General features: G+C 38.7%; 1 protein-coding gene across 1 annotated transcript; it reads left to right on the plus strand.

The window, feature by feature from the left end:
• The first annotated feature begins 1561 nt into the window (after positions 1-1561).
• Positions 1562-15388, plus strand: LOC121946479 (neurofascin-like). Its single transcript, XM_042491049.1, has 18 exons — positions 1562-1597; positions 7076-7197; positions 7631-7736; positions 7836-8026; positions 8617-8739; positions 8880-9098; positions 10318-10429; positions 10596-10783; positions 10860-10991; positions 11064-11207; positions 12726-12837; positions 12962-13125; positions 13218-13365; positions 14157-14281; positions 14366-14467; positions 14567-14764; positions 14972-15042; positions 15137-15388. The coding sequence occupies exons 2-18, from the start codon at positions 7122-7124 to the stop codon at positions 15386-15388; spliced, it is 2463 nt and encodes an 820-aa protein (XP_042346983.1). The 5' UTR covers positions 1562-1597; positions 7076-7121.
• Positions 15389-15640: the final 252 nt, after the last annotated feature.

Here is a 15640-nt window from a genome sequence, read left to right on the forward strand (position 1 = left end):
AGAAACATGTTAGAAAAATACAATAACAAAATAAAGGCAATAAACACAGAACATTAATAATAATGCTAATAATAAGCACGATCAAGACAGCGTAAGAAGATAAGTTAACAGATACTGTGATTACTGTGATTCTTAAGTCAATTTAAGAAAACTTCTAGAGAAACAAAGAAGCCAGATAGTTGCTGCCAAGCTTCATCAAATTTGTCAAGGTTTTTATATCAAAATATGTTCCTGCTGTTTTGTCCAATTCCTTTTTTTGTTTTTTTGAACTGTATGCCAAATCAATATGATGTTGTCAACATGCCTCACTCAGGGTCTGCACAGTTTATTGAAATATTGTCAAAATTGCAATTTGGCCAAGTGCAATAGCCACATCGCAGAGGCTGCAATTTGTGAGGTGAAATGTGTTGAAACATACCATCATAAATTAAATATTGTGACGCTACAGAGCTTACAAATCATATTCCAGACATAAGGGAACATGCTTGTTTGGTATTTCTATATATGTTTCAGTGAAAATTGAGCAATTACCATTTTGATTAAAATTGTGACTCATATCGCAGTATCTGTCAGAATAATTGCAATATGCTGGTTTTTGCATATCCTGCAGCCGTACCTCACTCATATAGTATTTTGTTTGATGACTTCTTGACATAGAGCAGACATGCGTAACAATGACATAAGCACTCCCATGCACTTTATTTAAATAAGCTTCGTGTCTTGTGCACATGTAACATTATCTACTGTCTGATCATTACTATTAATATTGCACTTCTCAGTGTTGTTGAATGTAATCTAAGTTATAAATCAAGTGATATAGCAGATGTAATATATTTTTATGCTATTGGTCATTTTATTTGTTTTGAATAAATGAATATTTATGAAGTTTTTTCCTTGTCATTGCAACTTTTTCTGTACTGGACACATAAAAACCCCACCACTTTAAACCCAATAAATGAATCACCCTTGACAAATGATGCAAGACTTTATCAATGAGGGAGAAGCCATCCAATCACTTGAATGTGACGAGCTGAACCCCCCCATGTGTGTGGAAGCTCTGCCCTCACTGTCCACAATAGACTGACTTTGTTCCAGACAGAAACGCTTTGTGTGAGAGAGTGTGCGTTCGTGCCAGCCAGAGTGAAGATACAAGGTTAGTAACCCACCCCCCATCTGACACACACAGAAAATCAACAGCATACATGAAAAAATACAAAAAAATGATATGATCTTTTGGCTGCAGCTGATTGTTACTTTATGGGAGCTGGATGACACCTAAACTCAATCCTTCAGTAGTACATGACATGTCGCCTGTGTTTAACTTTATCCTCCCGTCACTGTGAAGATGACGTTATATTTATGTGTGGATTTCACAATGGATTTATTATTATAGGCCCTGTTGGTAAGACGTGTGACCCAGGCTCGGGGCGGCCATCCTGACGCCCCACATGAGACTGTTATCTGGCCTGTCACCTGCTTCAAGCTGATGGAGTGACAACACTAAAACCACATGCTGCTGGAAAGTTGGAGTTTTCTCTGAGGATGATGTGAATCTTCTGCGACAGGAAATGAGAAGGAGTCCGCTTTCACACTAAAGGTAGGACACCAAATATTCACTACTTTGTGCTTTGTTTTGTTGATTTCGATTGTTAGTTTTTTGGATGTAAAGTGCACAGTGTTGGAGCACATTCAGGCACCAGTAGTAGCAGCATCGAGTGTGTCCTCATGTGAAGGAGTGGTTTAGTCCATGCAGCTGTCGTTCAAGACGCCTGTCAAGGTTTTAATGATGTCATAGCCTGTGTTGAGAAGTGGGATGTGTCTACAGCTGCATCAGCAGATTTTTGCGAGAGTGAACGTAATATTGTTCAGCACTGACACCTGCCATGAGGTTAATAATGCATCACTTTTTATGTGGCAATATTTCAGTGACAAATGTGATGTGCATTTGACTTTATGATCTGCTTATCTTACTGTATGATGTTTGGAAAGTAAACTCAAAGTTTACCATGATGTTTGACATCTATTGACATTATTAAACTTGACAGCATTATTCTTAATAGGATTTTTGTATTTTCTATTAGAACACTTGTTAATGCAGGAGCAGACAAGAAAACTATAATATAGCAATTGATTTGAATTGCAGAGATGTGTGAACTCGGCAAACTTGTTTATTTCTGTTTTCCAATCTAGTTGTGACCAACGTTTAAAGATATGTATTTAAACAGGGTGGGCCGACCTATCTGACATTTCTGCTGTGTTTATTTTATGTAGTTGCTTTTCTTCCATCTTTGATAAACCAAATCTACCGCCACTGAAGCTGAACAATGCACTCTTGTGAACGCATATTTTTGCCACGTAAAAAAATAGTATCAGTGTAAGCGATTGTTATATTTTGATATTTTGAATATTTCCACTGCTTTGCCTCAAGCACTAATGGAGGCAGTGGTAAACCAGCAACTCGCAAAGTAAAATTAGTGTTTTTGTCAAGGAGTTTGGTGACTTTGAGATAATGGCTTTAACTGATGAAAAGTGACTGATGAAAATGATGAAAGTATTCTGAATAAAGTGTACATTTAAACTGATTTTTTTAAGGTGTCCATTTTTAAGAGGCCAAAATCAAACCAATTACAGCAGTGTTTGCTCAGCTCCTTTCATTTTATGTATGTGACGCAGGGATTTTCTACCCAGAACTAGTTGTAAATAAACATTGTGATTTAAGTCTATGGCACTAAATATCCACCTGTTTTTAGATTTTAGCCATGCTGACAGCGGGCTCTGTGCATGACACTGTTGGTCCGTTGATTGGTTGACCACTTTGGTCTAAACTGAAATGTCTCAACAACGTCCTTGGATGAAGAATCCAACTTACTGTGGTGATCCCCTGACTTTCTTGTTGTAACACATGGATATTTGTGGTTTTGCGTGAAATGTCTGCATGTCGTTTGGTTAAATTGCTATGAAATTTGACATTTATTTCCCCCTCAGAATTAATTTTAATAACTATAATGATCGCTCAACATTTCCTGTGGTGCAGCCATCTTGTCAGACTTTTTATTTCTGCAATACTTTGGTTGATGACCAAAACTCAAAATGTTCCCATCAGCCTCAGCTTCACTTTGCAACTAGGAAATTTAATATCTGCTAACAATCAGCATGTTAGTGCTGTTACTGGGGATTACTTGGGATGACTCAGTGATCTGGAGTTTCTCTCCAGTCTCCTCTTCTTGTGCTCTCCCCGATGCACTGACGTCAAAGTGCAAATAAAAGGTGCTCCGGGTCTGAACAGGCAGCTTGTGCTGTCGAACGCTCCCTCCCACTTGCCATCTGCTTTTAGCTGAGCCCTGGGCACACGTGCCAAAGGAGACCCGCGAGTATAGAGACCTTCTTGTCGTCACTGAGCTGGCTCTGTCCGCCTCTCTGCCTCTTCACTGTGCAATCTGGTGCATGGCACTGATCACTGCTCGCTGCCAGGCCTGCTTCAGCCCGATGTATGGGGCGGAAAAAAAGCCCATTCTGAGAGCCAAGAAGCTCAACATACCAGTTCTGCTTTTGTGCTGTGTGTGAGGCAGGTTCAGCTGTGTGGACACAGAGCGGGGGATCAGGGCCAGAGGATGGTTTACATGACAAGTGATCTGATATTCTCTCCAAATATAAATGAATATATGAAGAATCTATCATGACAAATATGCAAACGTTCCACTTTAATTTCATCTGTAGGTAGAGCTACCTCATTTCACCCCCCACCCCTCCTCCCTGCTACCAAGCTATTGTTTAGCCCAGTCAGTGCTGGTTTGTATACGCGTCCCCGTGTGGATGCCTGAAAGCCTACACAGGTCAGGACTCTGTCGACAGTCGTGAGATGGCTTTTGTTTAACACAAATACAGCTTCTCCTGCAACTCTGGCACTGTTTCTAGAAAAGAAAACTGCTGCTTGCCCCTGTAAGATTTTTTCTCAGCTGAATGGGAATGACCTTTTCCTCCTCTGAGGAAATATGCATGTGAATGGCTGAAAAAATGTCAAAGGATGAGTCTATTTGGTATTATGAAAAAGTGGAGGAAATTAAAAATAAATGAAGTTAAAATAAATAATGAAATAAATTTAAAACATGCGAAAAAGCAATGAGAAACTTAAGAATAGACTACCCAAAAATTTGCAAACAAAACAAAAAAATAACAAGACAAAAAAAAAAAAAAAAAAATCAAGGAAAGAAGTATAAAAAAAAAACAAAAAAAAAAAATACTCATTATCAACATAATTTTATATATATAATTATGTTGATAATGAGTATAGTTTTGGGACATTTTTCCCAAGCTTTTTTTTATTTTTTAATTATTCTCGAAATCGACTAATTTCCTGCAATTTGTGGAACATCTTTTTCCAAGTTGTTAATTGCTCTTTTCCCCATCTGTTCAAAAGAAAGTAGAAAGACATTTATGGTTTGGTTTGAAGATTTAAATACTTGTGAAGGCATCTGGTATAGCTGCATAAGCAAAGTGATGTGGATCCAGGTTTCAAGGGGTTAACGGTAACAGGAATAGAAAGATTTGTATCGAGAAAAATTCTAAATGTTCCATATTTCCATTCTTTCTCAGGGCTATCGCTCTGAAGTCATGTGATTTGAGATTAGCCACATGTAAAATTCATATGACAGAAACAAACATTGCTTTCATACTCTGTTTCTCTCAGTCAACAATGAAGCCCACATTTTGATGTCATCAAAACCAACAAGAATGCAAATTGGTGCTGTGAGAAAATAAAAAAATCAGGCTCAAGAAAAGTATTCCTTTCTTTTCTCAGCCAAAATCAGACCCTAACTGTTGTACCGTGTAATCAATGCAAACATGTATTTCATCTCCTGAGAACCTCGGTTTGTTTATTGTGAGCGTGTTTGATTGCGATGGCTTGTCGAGGATCATGAGAGTCCGGTCAGAACAGTGAAGTGATGTGGGTGAGGAGTAGGTGGTGTGTGATGCTCATTCATTATTCATGAGATGGGTGGGCAGAGTCTAAGTGGCAGTGACAGACAGAAACTCTATTACTGAAGTGTATCAACTCCTCGAGGGCTCTTGACCTGATATTTGAAGGACCGTGGCTTTAATTGGTGTTCTGCACAAACAAGAATAATTTAGTGGAGAAAAGTCATTTGAATTATCGATGTGCTGGGGAAGCCGCAGAGATGGGGAGGAGAGAGCCCTGATTTGACTTTATATGAGAGAGGTAGGCGCTGAACTTTTTGTTCTCATCATACTGACATGATTGGTGGTTCACTGCATATTTACTGCAATAACATGACGGAAAGAATCCGAGGAGAGACATTTAATGAAACCTTTTTGCTCCTGTGAGTTTTTTAGAAAGTACATGTTCAGGGCAGCTTGGGACTATTTTTAATCACCCATTATTTTATTTGTACTGTGTGAAGATGATGATAAACTTTTCTGTTTGATAATCTGATGAAACAGTGTGATCTAGGCAGTGGAAATGCAGTCGTAGAAATAACTTTACAATAACCGATTAACCCAAGAATTATACTTATATACAATTTAGAGGTACTTGCATTTGATTATTTTAATTCAATACCACTTTACGATTCAACCCCATTACATTTCACAGGGATTTTTTTTTGTCTCTTTACATGATAGCTAAGTGCAAGTTTCATTTCAACATTAAAGGGAACACATGAAACTAAAAGTTTAGGGGTCCTCAACCAGAAGATCTGGAGCATAGAACTCTTCATTTTCTGCATTCAGGTGAATTTTTATGCACCAATTGATGATGTACAATCTTCTCCAAAACAGTCCTCGCCTACTTTTACGTTTTCATTGTGGGGGACAAATGCAGCAAATTGCAAATGCAGTGGAATGTTATAAAATAAAGCACATTGTTATATATTTAACTGATTGTTACCAACCATTTTGTGACCCCTTACATGAGGCCCCTGTGCCAAAATTTAATGAAGTCTATGAACTAGCAAATTCACTGAAGAGCTATTTCCCCTCAAATCTTCAGAAATGTCTTCATTTTTGTGTCTTTTGACACTCAAGGTTACAGAATTATAGCTTTAAAAAGAATTGTATTAAAAATGTCCTTTAAATTATCCAAAACCCCCTCTGATTTTTCTTGACACCCAGATTGAGAACCTCTGGATTAAGTCACCAAACTTAATATGAAGTAGTTAAAACTCAGTATAAAGCTGCTCAAACAAGTTCATTCTGCTTATAATATTCATGTTCTTACACCTAAAACTACAGTGAGTAACTTTTATAAAAAATAGATAAATTTTGTCATTCTTGCTTGAAGTGCCTCCTCCTTGTATTTCTCTCAATGGCATTTGCTAGAATCTATCGTGGCAGAAGAAGAACAACCAATCAGAGCTGAGGACTCTCTAACGTAGCTGTCAATCGTGACAATCGCTGCTTGTGAACTGTGGTCAAACTGTTCCAGTAGGCAACACCAATCAAATATGAATCAAGACTCTGTTACTGCATAACACCTCACCTCAGAAGTCTTTAAAAGCATATTTTAGGAACTTTTTCATGTTACAACTAAACAGCTCACTAAAATATGTTTCTGAAAACATTTGAGGCGAGAAATAAGCAGTGCAGCAACAGAATATTGATCCGTGTTTGATCAGCACTGCTCAGTTTGACAGTTTGACTGCAGTTCATAAACTGTGATTGACATGATTGACAGCATTAGAGACTGTGACTCTGATTGGTTGTTTTTGTTCACGTTTGGTGGATTCTTGCAAATGTCTTTTGAAACAGGACGAGGACAGCGGCATGATTTTCTTTGACAGATTATCTATCTCATGGAATACTTTGTAAATATAGTGACAGTTTCAGTATATGTGGTAAAACGGTGCTAATTCAAGCTCTCAATAGTATTTTTTATGAACTAAAGCACCAGTTTTTACATTGTGGTTTCACCACTGGGATGTTCATCACCGCAATGCAGATGATTTGTGAACCATTCATTACTGAAATCTGTAATAAGAAGTTTCACATACAGATTTTTTTCTGGATTTTATCTCTATTACATGATTGTCTTTTTCGTCTTTGTTTAATCTTCAAACAGGAGAGTTGGTGAAGAAAAGAGTTGCTCGTTTCCATGCTCTGTAAAGATGGGGACACTAGTCGAACCAGCGCTGCTTCTGCTTCTGTGGCAGAGTGTTTGCGCTTTCGACATCCCTCTGGAAAGTGAGTCAGTTACTCAACTCTGGTGTTTTAATTTAAAGAGGTGTGGACTTGAGTCACATGACCGGTGGATTCAAGTCAGACTGGAGTCACAAATTTATTGACTCGACTCAGATTGACAAAAAAAAAGAAAACTTGCAACTTGCCCTTAACTTGAACACCATTGACTTGTTACTTCACTTTTGTAAATCTATATTTTATTAATCTGTTGTTAAATTGGCATTACATTTTGTGAAGAGCCCATTATGGCTTATTTAGGACTCAAATCTCAAAGTTTAGGACTTTGCCTGACTTGACTTGCAACTTGAGTGCAGAGAGTTGACACTTTGTGACTTGGAAAACAATGACTCAATCCCACCTCTGGTAATTTGTAATATATATTGTCTCACCATGTAACTTTACACAATAATGATCTGATTTTTTTCTCCGCCTGCAGTCCGGCAGCCCCCGACCATCATAAAGCAGTCGGTGAAGGACCATATTGTTGACCCCAAAGACACCATGGTTATAGAGTGTGAAGCTAAAGGAAACCCTCATCCCATGTAAGAGCTGACGCAGACCACTAAACAGTTTTGTTCTTGACATTATTGTCTGCAAACCACCTCACTGTCTTTTCTTTCTTCCTTTACACTTTTGTGAAGTTTCTCATGGAGGCGTAACGGGAAGTATTTCAATGTGGCGCGTGATGCTCAAACATCGATGCGAAGGCGATCAGGGACGCTGGACATCTACGCCTGGAACAATCCAGAACAGTATGAGGCAGAGTACCAGTGCATTGCCTCCAATCAGTACGGATCTGCATACTCCAACAAAATCAGGCTACGGCTGTACAGTAAGATCAGCTCTGAGACTATTAGAGAACTATTTGTTTATATCCGCCACTGGCACGTGATGCGCAACACAGTCACCTCACTTCGTGCTGTGACACGCAACAGTGAAATGCAACTAACGAGTTTTTAACGAGAAGTTTCAGTAATCCTGACTTGATAAAGAGTCCAGTCTGTTGTACTGTTCTCAGCTCTGAAACAGAAAATGTGTCCAAATACTCAGAACATTCCCGTGGCTGCTCTCAGTGTCATCTTTTTCACCATTCATTATATTATATTATTCAATTTCAAATCAATTTTATTTATGACGCCCATTTTCAATAACAATTTGCTTCAGAGAGCTTTATAGCATACGACATCCCTCAATCCTTGGATCCTCACAGAAACTAAGGAAAAACCCCAAAAACCCATAAACAGTGTCAGCTCTTGACTTTATACCCTATGACACAAATTTGAGTTTTAGAACTGGTTTTTGAATTTCGGAGCATGTTCATGTTTACTATATTTTTTAGTAATTAGTACCTCAACCTGTTGTTGCATGTAAACAACACCACCTGACTTTGCTGCTCACATGTTTACTCCTGTGTTTCTGAAGGACCTCCTGTGTGGCCGAAGGAGATCCTGGAGCCCGTGGTGGTCAGCGCCGGCCTGCCTCTGGTCTTGTCCTGTGACCCACCACCAGGCCCGCCCAAACCCGAAACCTACTGGATGTCCAGCTGTAAGTGTCTCCCTTTTGGGTCAAAAAGTTTTTATCAATAAGCCTCAACAGGGAGTTTTTTTAATGATGCTAATCAGACAAGCTGTCAAGAATTCTATCTGTTGAAACGTGTTTTCTCGAGGGTTATGTCTTTATTTCAGGCTCTTATGCAAGACCTTTCAACTGGCCCATCCAGACAGCTTTCCCCACCATGCAGCCTGTGCGGCAGGACCGCAGGGTATCCATGGGAGTAAACGGAGATCTGTACTTCTCTAACGTCCTGGTCAATGACTCTGCTGCTGATTACTGCTGTAACGCCCGCTTCCCCTACAAGAACGTCATCCAGCAGAAGATGCCCGTAGTTGTTAAAGTGCTTACAAGTGAGTGTGTTTATGTGTTCACAGAGTCTCGATTTTAGCCATTATCTTGTCTTTTTGGTCATTTGGTCACATGGTTTGACACATTTTTTAGTGTTTACATTGTGACTTGTATGCTGTGTGGGTAAGACCTAGATAGTTAAAAACAAAAGCAAATTACCTAATGCATTTGGTGTAGTTTCAGCTGGGTTGGATTTAGGGATCTGTGGTTAGGGCCTCTGGCCTGTTGTGGGTCAGGTCAGATAGTCTCTGTTCTTACTGTGTGGCATTTGCAAAATACCAGCAAAAGTAAAAAACACCCACACTCCAAGTAAAATTTGTTTGAGTTAATTCTTAATACGAATCATATGTTAACTTTGCCCACAACAGATGTAAAAATATTTATTTCCATGTGTCATTTCCCTGCTAACAAATTCACAATGCATGTCTAGTTTCTGCATTTTATGCACTACACCACCCACACAAAAATATAAAGGGGAATAGAGAGACACGCTCTCGCAAACTGTATCAAACTAATAAAAACTATATACCCAAGATTCTGCTATTGTGATGCCCTTTTCACCATTAAAAAGTTTTCAGAAGCACGTTTTAGTTTTATTGTATAACTGAAGGTCACGTGTTATCTGTGTCTGAGCAGCCAAGATGCATTATGAGACCCACAAGTGGGAGCGTTTATCAGTCTGGTGTGGCACAGTGGACTCTGGTAGTTGTAGGTTTTCTTCTGCTTGAGCAAAAACTAATGTCACAGCTCTTTTCTCTGTTTTCTCTTTTTTTATAGCATCAAAAAGTATTTGCATCGTTCTTCTGCATAGACAGCCTAGTTTTATGAAAAAGCATCTTTCAAGCATTGAAATATTTCTTCATACAGGCAGCTGGACTTTTAATACAGTGTAGATTTACATAATATATTGTCAAAATATAGTGTTGCACATTGTCTGTTCTGTTTATCTATACAGACTCCACTTTTCCTAACCAAACTGACACACATTAACTCCCTGTGATTTTGTGATTACTAAACCAACACACTGGACCATTTTGTTTTATGTCAGACTATAAACTCTAAAAATGCTTTTTATTTACTGCAGGTAGACATACTAACTGCGGTGAGCCAGAGTGTGTCCTCTCTTATTTTCTCAGTTAACTGTCACTGTCGTATTGTGTTGTTTCATGGTCAGTGTGAGTGCTTGTGTGACTGGTGTGTTCTGGTTTGTCGTCTCTGCAGCTCGTACAGTGACCGAGGCTGCCCCCACCTGGCTGTCTCCCACAGGCTCGTCCAGCTCCGTACTGGTCCTGCTGGGTGAAGAACTGCTCCTGGAGTGCATCGCTGCAGGAGTGTGAGTGTCAATTCAAGATCATGACTTATACTGTTACTGTATATAACAAAAATCAGTGCTACTGTTTCAAAAAGCCACTTTGTTTCTGTGTAGTTTCTGTTGAGTATATTTTAACTTTGATTTCATGAAAGTCGTCCTGTGTAAAGCCTTGTTTATCATCATCAAGGCCAACTCCTCGCATTACCTGGACCAAGGACGGTGACGACCTGGTGGTGACGCCACGCATGAAAGTAAAGAACTTCAACAAGATGATTCAAATCCCAAAGGCGTCATTTGAAGATGTGGGTGAATACACCTGCACTGCTGCCAATAAGATCGGATACATTGAGCACACGATAACCGTCAGGGTCAAAGGTGAGAGACACTTCCAGAATCATATTTTCACCCTGCTTATCAATAATGAAACAACTAAAATACTTGTATTTGACAGCGGCACCGTTCTGGCTGGAGAAACCCGCTGATTTGGTCTTGGCCCCGGAGGAAAATGGACGCCTGGTGTGTCGTGCTGACGGAGCTCCTCGTCCCACAGTCAGCTGGTTCATCAATGGGGAACCAGTTGAAAGTATGTTTTTGGAGATCATGCTTGCTAACTGTAAAAGTAAATCTCAATAACTTAATATTTCTTTTTCTCCAGCTGCAACACCACAGCCCAACAGACAGGTGTCAGGAGACACGCTGACTTTACGCAGTGTGACCGCTGAAAACACTGCCGTCTACCAGTGCAATGCTTCCAATCAATTCGGATACTTGATGGCCAACGCTTTTGTCAACGTGCTACGTAAGTTACGTCTCCGTCTTCAGTGACATTTAAATTGTAAACCTTTTTTTTTTTGTCTCAGCCATGAGTTATGGGAGTTCTCAAATTGTTTTCTAAGGAGTCACCAATTTTATAAAGGAAAATAAGAATAATTTGGTAATTTTAAACATTATTCTTGTCTATGTCTAATTACTGAAATAAATATTTAGTGTCATGGCACCTCTAAAAGTGGCTTCTTAGCTGCATCACTGTTACACACACAGTCATAAAAATTAAGTAGGACGTTATTTAAAGGCTTTGGAATTGGGAACCCTGTATCCTTTTTATACATTTGATAACCAAAAACTGTATGTAAAATATAAGCGCATTTAAAAAGGTGGTGGTTACCTGAAAAAATGCTTAAAAACCATTGGTGTCAAACATCAAATGCCTTACAATCATATACATGATAGGTAATCCATGCTTGGCTTTATTCAACCTTAAGTTAAACAGAAAAAAAAACATCTTGAGATTAAAAATCTGTTTGTCCTGGCCAAATGTAAAAATATTTACAGTGTCCATGCCAAGACAAAAGAAGTACAAGAAATCAAAATATGAGCTCCAAAACAAACAATATAAAACACATAAAGGACATAAACTGAAATTTCATCAAAGGAAAAACTAAAAATTATCTTAACAAACACTATGATTCAGCTATAAAAACAAGAAAATGGGGCAATGGCAAACAATTAAAAGGCTTAGCTATAATACACCCCAACATTAGCATATAGAAAATTATTTCACTAAAACATTAAATATTCATGAAAAAATAGACAGTAAAGTTTAAAAACAAACAAACAACAGTTTAAGGTATTATTATTATAAATCTAACTCTCAGTTTCTCTTTGTGGATTAGGTTTGATCAGATTTGTGCAACAGTGACCAAAAAAATCCTCCAGTTGTCTCCATAATCTGTTACAAATATTACTAAATTCTTTTTTGTGTACTATCAAACAAATGAAGATCAAATCACATCAAATCGCTCAGGTAAGAATACGAAACAAATCCAGCAGAAATGTAAGTTTACACAGAACTTTATCCTTCACAGCAAGAAGCTGATTAAGAAAATATTGCATATTTTCATAGCCTTTTAAGAAAAAAAAACCCTGTAGCACTTGAACTACAAACAACAAACACTATAATATTATATATATTTTTTGGTGAACAGAGATTTTTTACATTATGAACTGACACTGAACAATCACACAGGGAGGAATTCATCACGGTAGAGATATCAGTGTCTCCGCTTTCAGAAGCCTCAGTCTTCAGTAAAATAATGCAATGATGCCAAAAAATATTCTGTTTCATAAGTAAAGAAAAACTTTTTCTTTGCTCCAATGTTGCATTTGTTCTTTTTCTTTCCACTTACATACAAATTATGGTGAGAGGCATTTGGGAATTGACAAATTAAATAAATACACTACATGTACAGCAGAAAACAGGCAAGAGCAAAGAGGATATTATTTTATACTCACATATTAATTATCAATCTTTCTCTAGATGCGACGCCACGTATCCTCGGGCCTAGGAATGAACTCATCAAAGTGGTAGAGGGCAGCCGTACGTTGGTAGACTGCCGCTACTTTGGTTCTCCAGTGCCTGAATTGCGATGGTGAGAACATGCTGATTGATATTTTAATGCAAAGAGTGCTCAGACATCTTCTCACAGAGTGTGTGTGTGTGTGTGTGTGTGTTTGTGTGTGTGTGTGTGTGTGTTTATGGGTCTGCTCACACAGGTCCAAATATGGACAGGGAAATCTAGAAGGAAATCGTTTTAAGACCTACGGTAATGGGACTCTGGAGATCAAACACATACGGATAGAGGACCAGGGAACTTACCTGTGTATCGTCAGCAACATCGCAGGAAGAGATGAGAACCAAGTCCGAATAGAGGTCAAAGGTCAGGGTCCCACTGTTTTATACTAAAAAAACTTTTAATTTATCCTTGTTTGATTGTGTGACCCCTCATGTTTTTTTATCCACTCTTCTCAGAGCCTACTGTAATTGTCACGAGACCCCAGGATATGAAAGTCATCCGTGGAACCGACGTGCGCTTTGAGTGTGGTGTGAAAACAGATGTCACAACTCCTGTCACAACCACCTGGATGAAAGACAAAAAACAAGTCACTCTTGGCTGGAGGTATGCCTTTAAATACATGACCTCTATAGAGATGTATGCTGTTTTTAATTAATGGATCAGTGTGTGAGATTTAGGTGGATTTAGAGGCATCCAGCAGTGAGGACTGCAGATTGAAACCAGCTGAAACTTCTTGTGGTTTGGATTCCTCCAGTGTTCATTGTTCAAGAAGTTTTTACCAGGAGCTGAATTATCCGCAGAAGTCTTCTCAAAAACAAATAGACTGGGTGATTTAAAATCAGTAAAAACACTGAATAAAGCAGATTCATGTTTCAAATTAATGTTTCTCCAATGCTGTTTTTGCATGTTGCTATCTCAGCAGCTGGTAATGTGTGCTCACCTTTTTTCTGATCTAGATATTCAGGAGTTTTTGTCTGTGAGCTGAATTATCTGCAGAGGTTGCCTTTCCTCCATAACAAATAAACCCAGTAATTTAGACAGGTAAAAACGCTGAATAAAGCAGTTTCTACTTTAAAAAAAATCAGTGTTTCTCAGACACTGTTTGGTATTTTGCAGATGGGTCACTAGCTTACTTACTAGGTTACTGTGGAAACATGGCAGTGCAACATGGCGTTCACTGTAGACAAGTACCTGGCCCCTATGTAAATAAAAATGTCTCATTCTAAGGTAACAAAACACAAAAATATACACCAAAGAAAACACACTTACTCTATTTTATTCTATTTCTGCCAATTTATCCCCTTAAATCCTACACACTGGACCTTTGAAGTGTTTAATTTTTTCAGGAACCAATAAGCATCTCGATGTCATCCGTCTCTCCCTTATATCCTCAGACTCACTCTGGATGAATCAAACCTGGTCATCACTAACGTAAACACTGGCGATGAGGGCAACTACACTTGTGTCATTAAGAGTGAACTGGACCAGAAGTCTGCCTCAGCACGCCTAATGGTGATGGGTATGACACGTTTAAAATAAATCACATTTCATACACCATACGCTGTGTTTGCCTCTTTAATTGTTCGTGTATTTCTGTTTATAGATCGTCCAGATCCTCCCACTAACTTGGAGTTGTCAGATCCATATGAACGCACTGTTAGACTCAGTTGGGTCCCTGGAAAGAGCAATCATAATCCTATAACAGGTAAGAGCCGTTCAAATAAATAAACTCACAAGTATTATTGTTTTCGTGAGAATCCTGGTATTCACCACATTTTTGTCTCTATTTATTGCTTTGTTTCAGAGTACTTAGTGCAGTATGATGATGATGACTGGTTGCCCGGGAAGTGGAGAAACCTCTCGACGTACCCAGGGAACCTCAACTCTGTCATTCTGCATCTTATACCTTTCACCTACTATGAGTTCCGGGTCATCGCTATCAATGAAATCGGAATGAGTCGCCCAAGTCGTCCATCCATGCGGTTTCAGAGCAGCGGTGCACGTGAGTTTGATGTTACTGAAATACATTCTTGAGACAGATTGTAAGTGAGCAAAAAAAAAAACCTATTGTGTAACAAATTTTAAAGGACTTGTTCGGTATTTACTACCCAAAGCTTGTGACCATCTTGCGACCTGGTCGTGGGCTGAATAGGCTGAACTATCACTTTAAAGCTAATGATTTTACCACTGTTTTGTTTTTCCTCCACAGCTCCAGACATCATCCCTAAAAACTTAAAGGGTGTGGGCACTTGGAGAAACAACATGGAGATCAGCTGGGAGGTAATAAAGCCATCAAACACTTTCATATTTATCTTGACTACTGAGTATTTTAATTTATACCACAATAAAATCAAACTATGCTGGTTGCTTTCAGCCTCTGACCTACAGAGAGTGGAACGGGCCTCATCTGAAGTATCTGGTCTGGTGGAGAAGGAAAGATTCCAGGGAAGAGTGGAAGAACGCAACCACTAAATGGCTGAAATACTACATCTACGATGCAGATACCTTCACTCCTTATGAGTTAAAAGTCCAGGCTGTAAACGACTTTGGGCTGGGTCCTGAGTCTCCTGTTGTCATTGGTTACTCCGGGGAAGACCGTAAGTGCCTAAATTTTGCTGCATTATGATATAATGATGAGTAACAAATAAAGGAAAAATAACAAAGTGTCACGTCTTTCTGTAAAAACCAACTTCCAAAGACGCTAATTTTCCTCTTTTTTTCTGTAAAAAACCATGAAAAATCATAGATATTTGGTTTTGAGTATGTGGGTGAATGCATATATTTAATTAATTACAAAATAGGTTAAAAACTTTTTTCACTTCTCACTTCTTTTCTAATATATAAACCAAGTCATCATGTGTTTGACCACTTCTCTTGC

Source organism: Plectropomus leopardus, chromosome 8 (assembly GCF_008729295.1).
Source record: "Plectropomus leopardus isolate mb chromosome 8, YSFRI_Pleo_2.0, whole genome shotgun sequence".
Taxonomy (NCBI): domain Eukaryota; kingdom Metazoa; phylum Chordata; class Actinopteri; order Perciformes; family Serranidae; genus Plectropomus; species Plectropomus leopardus.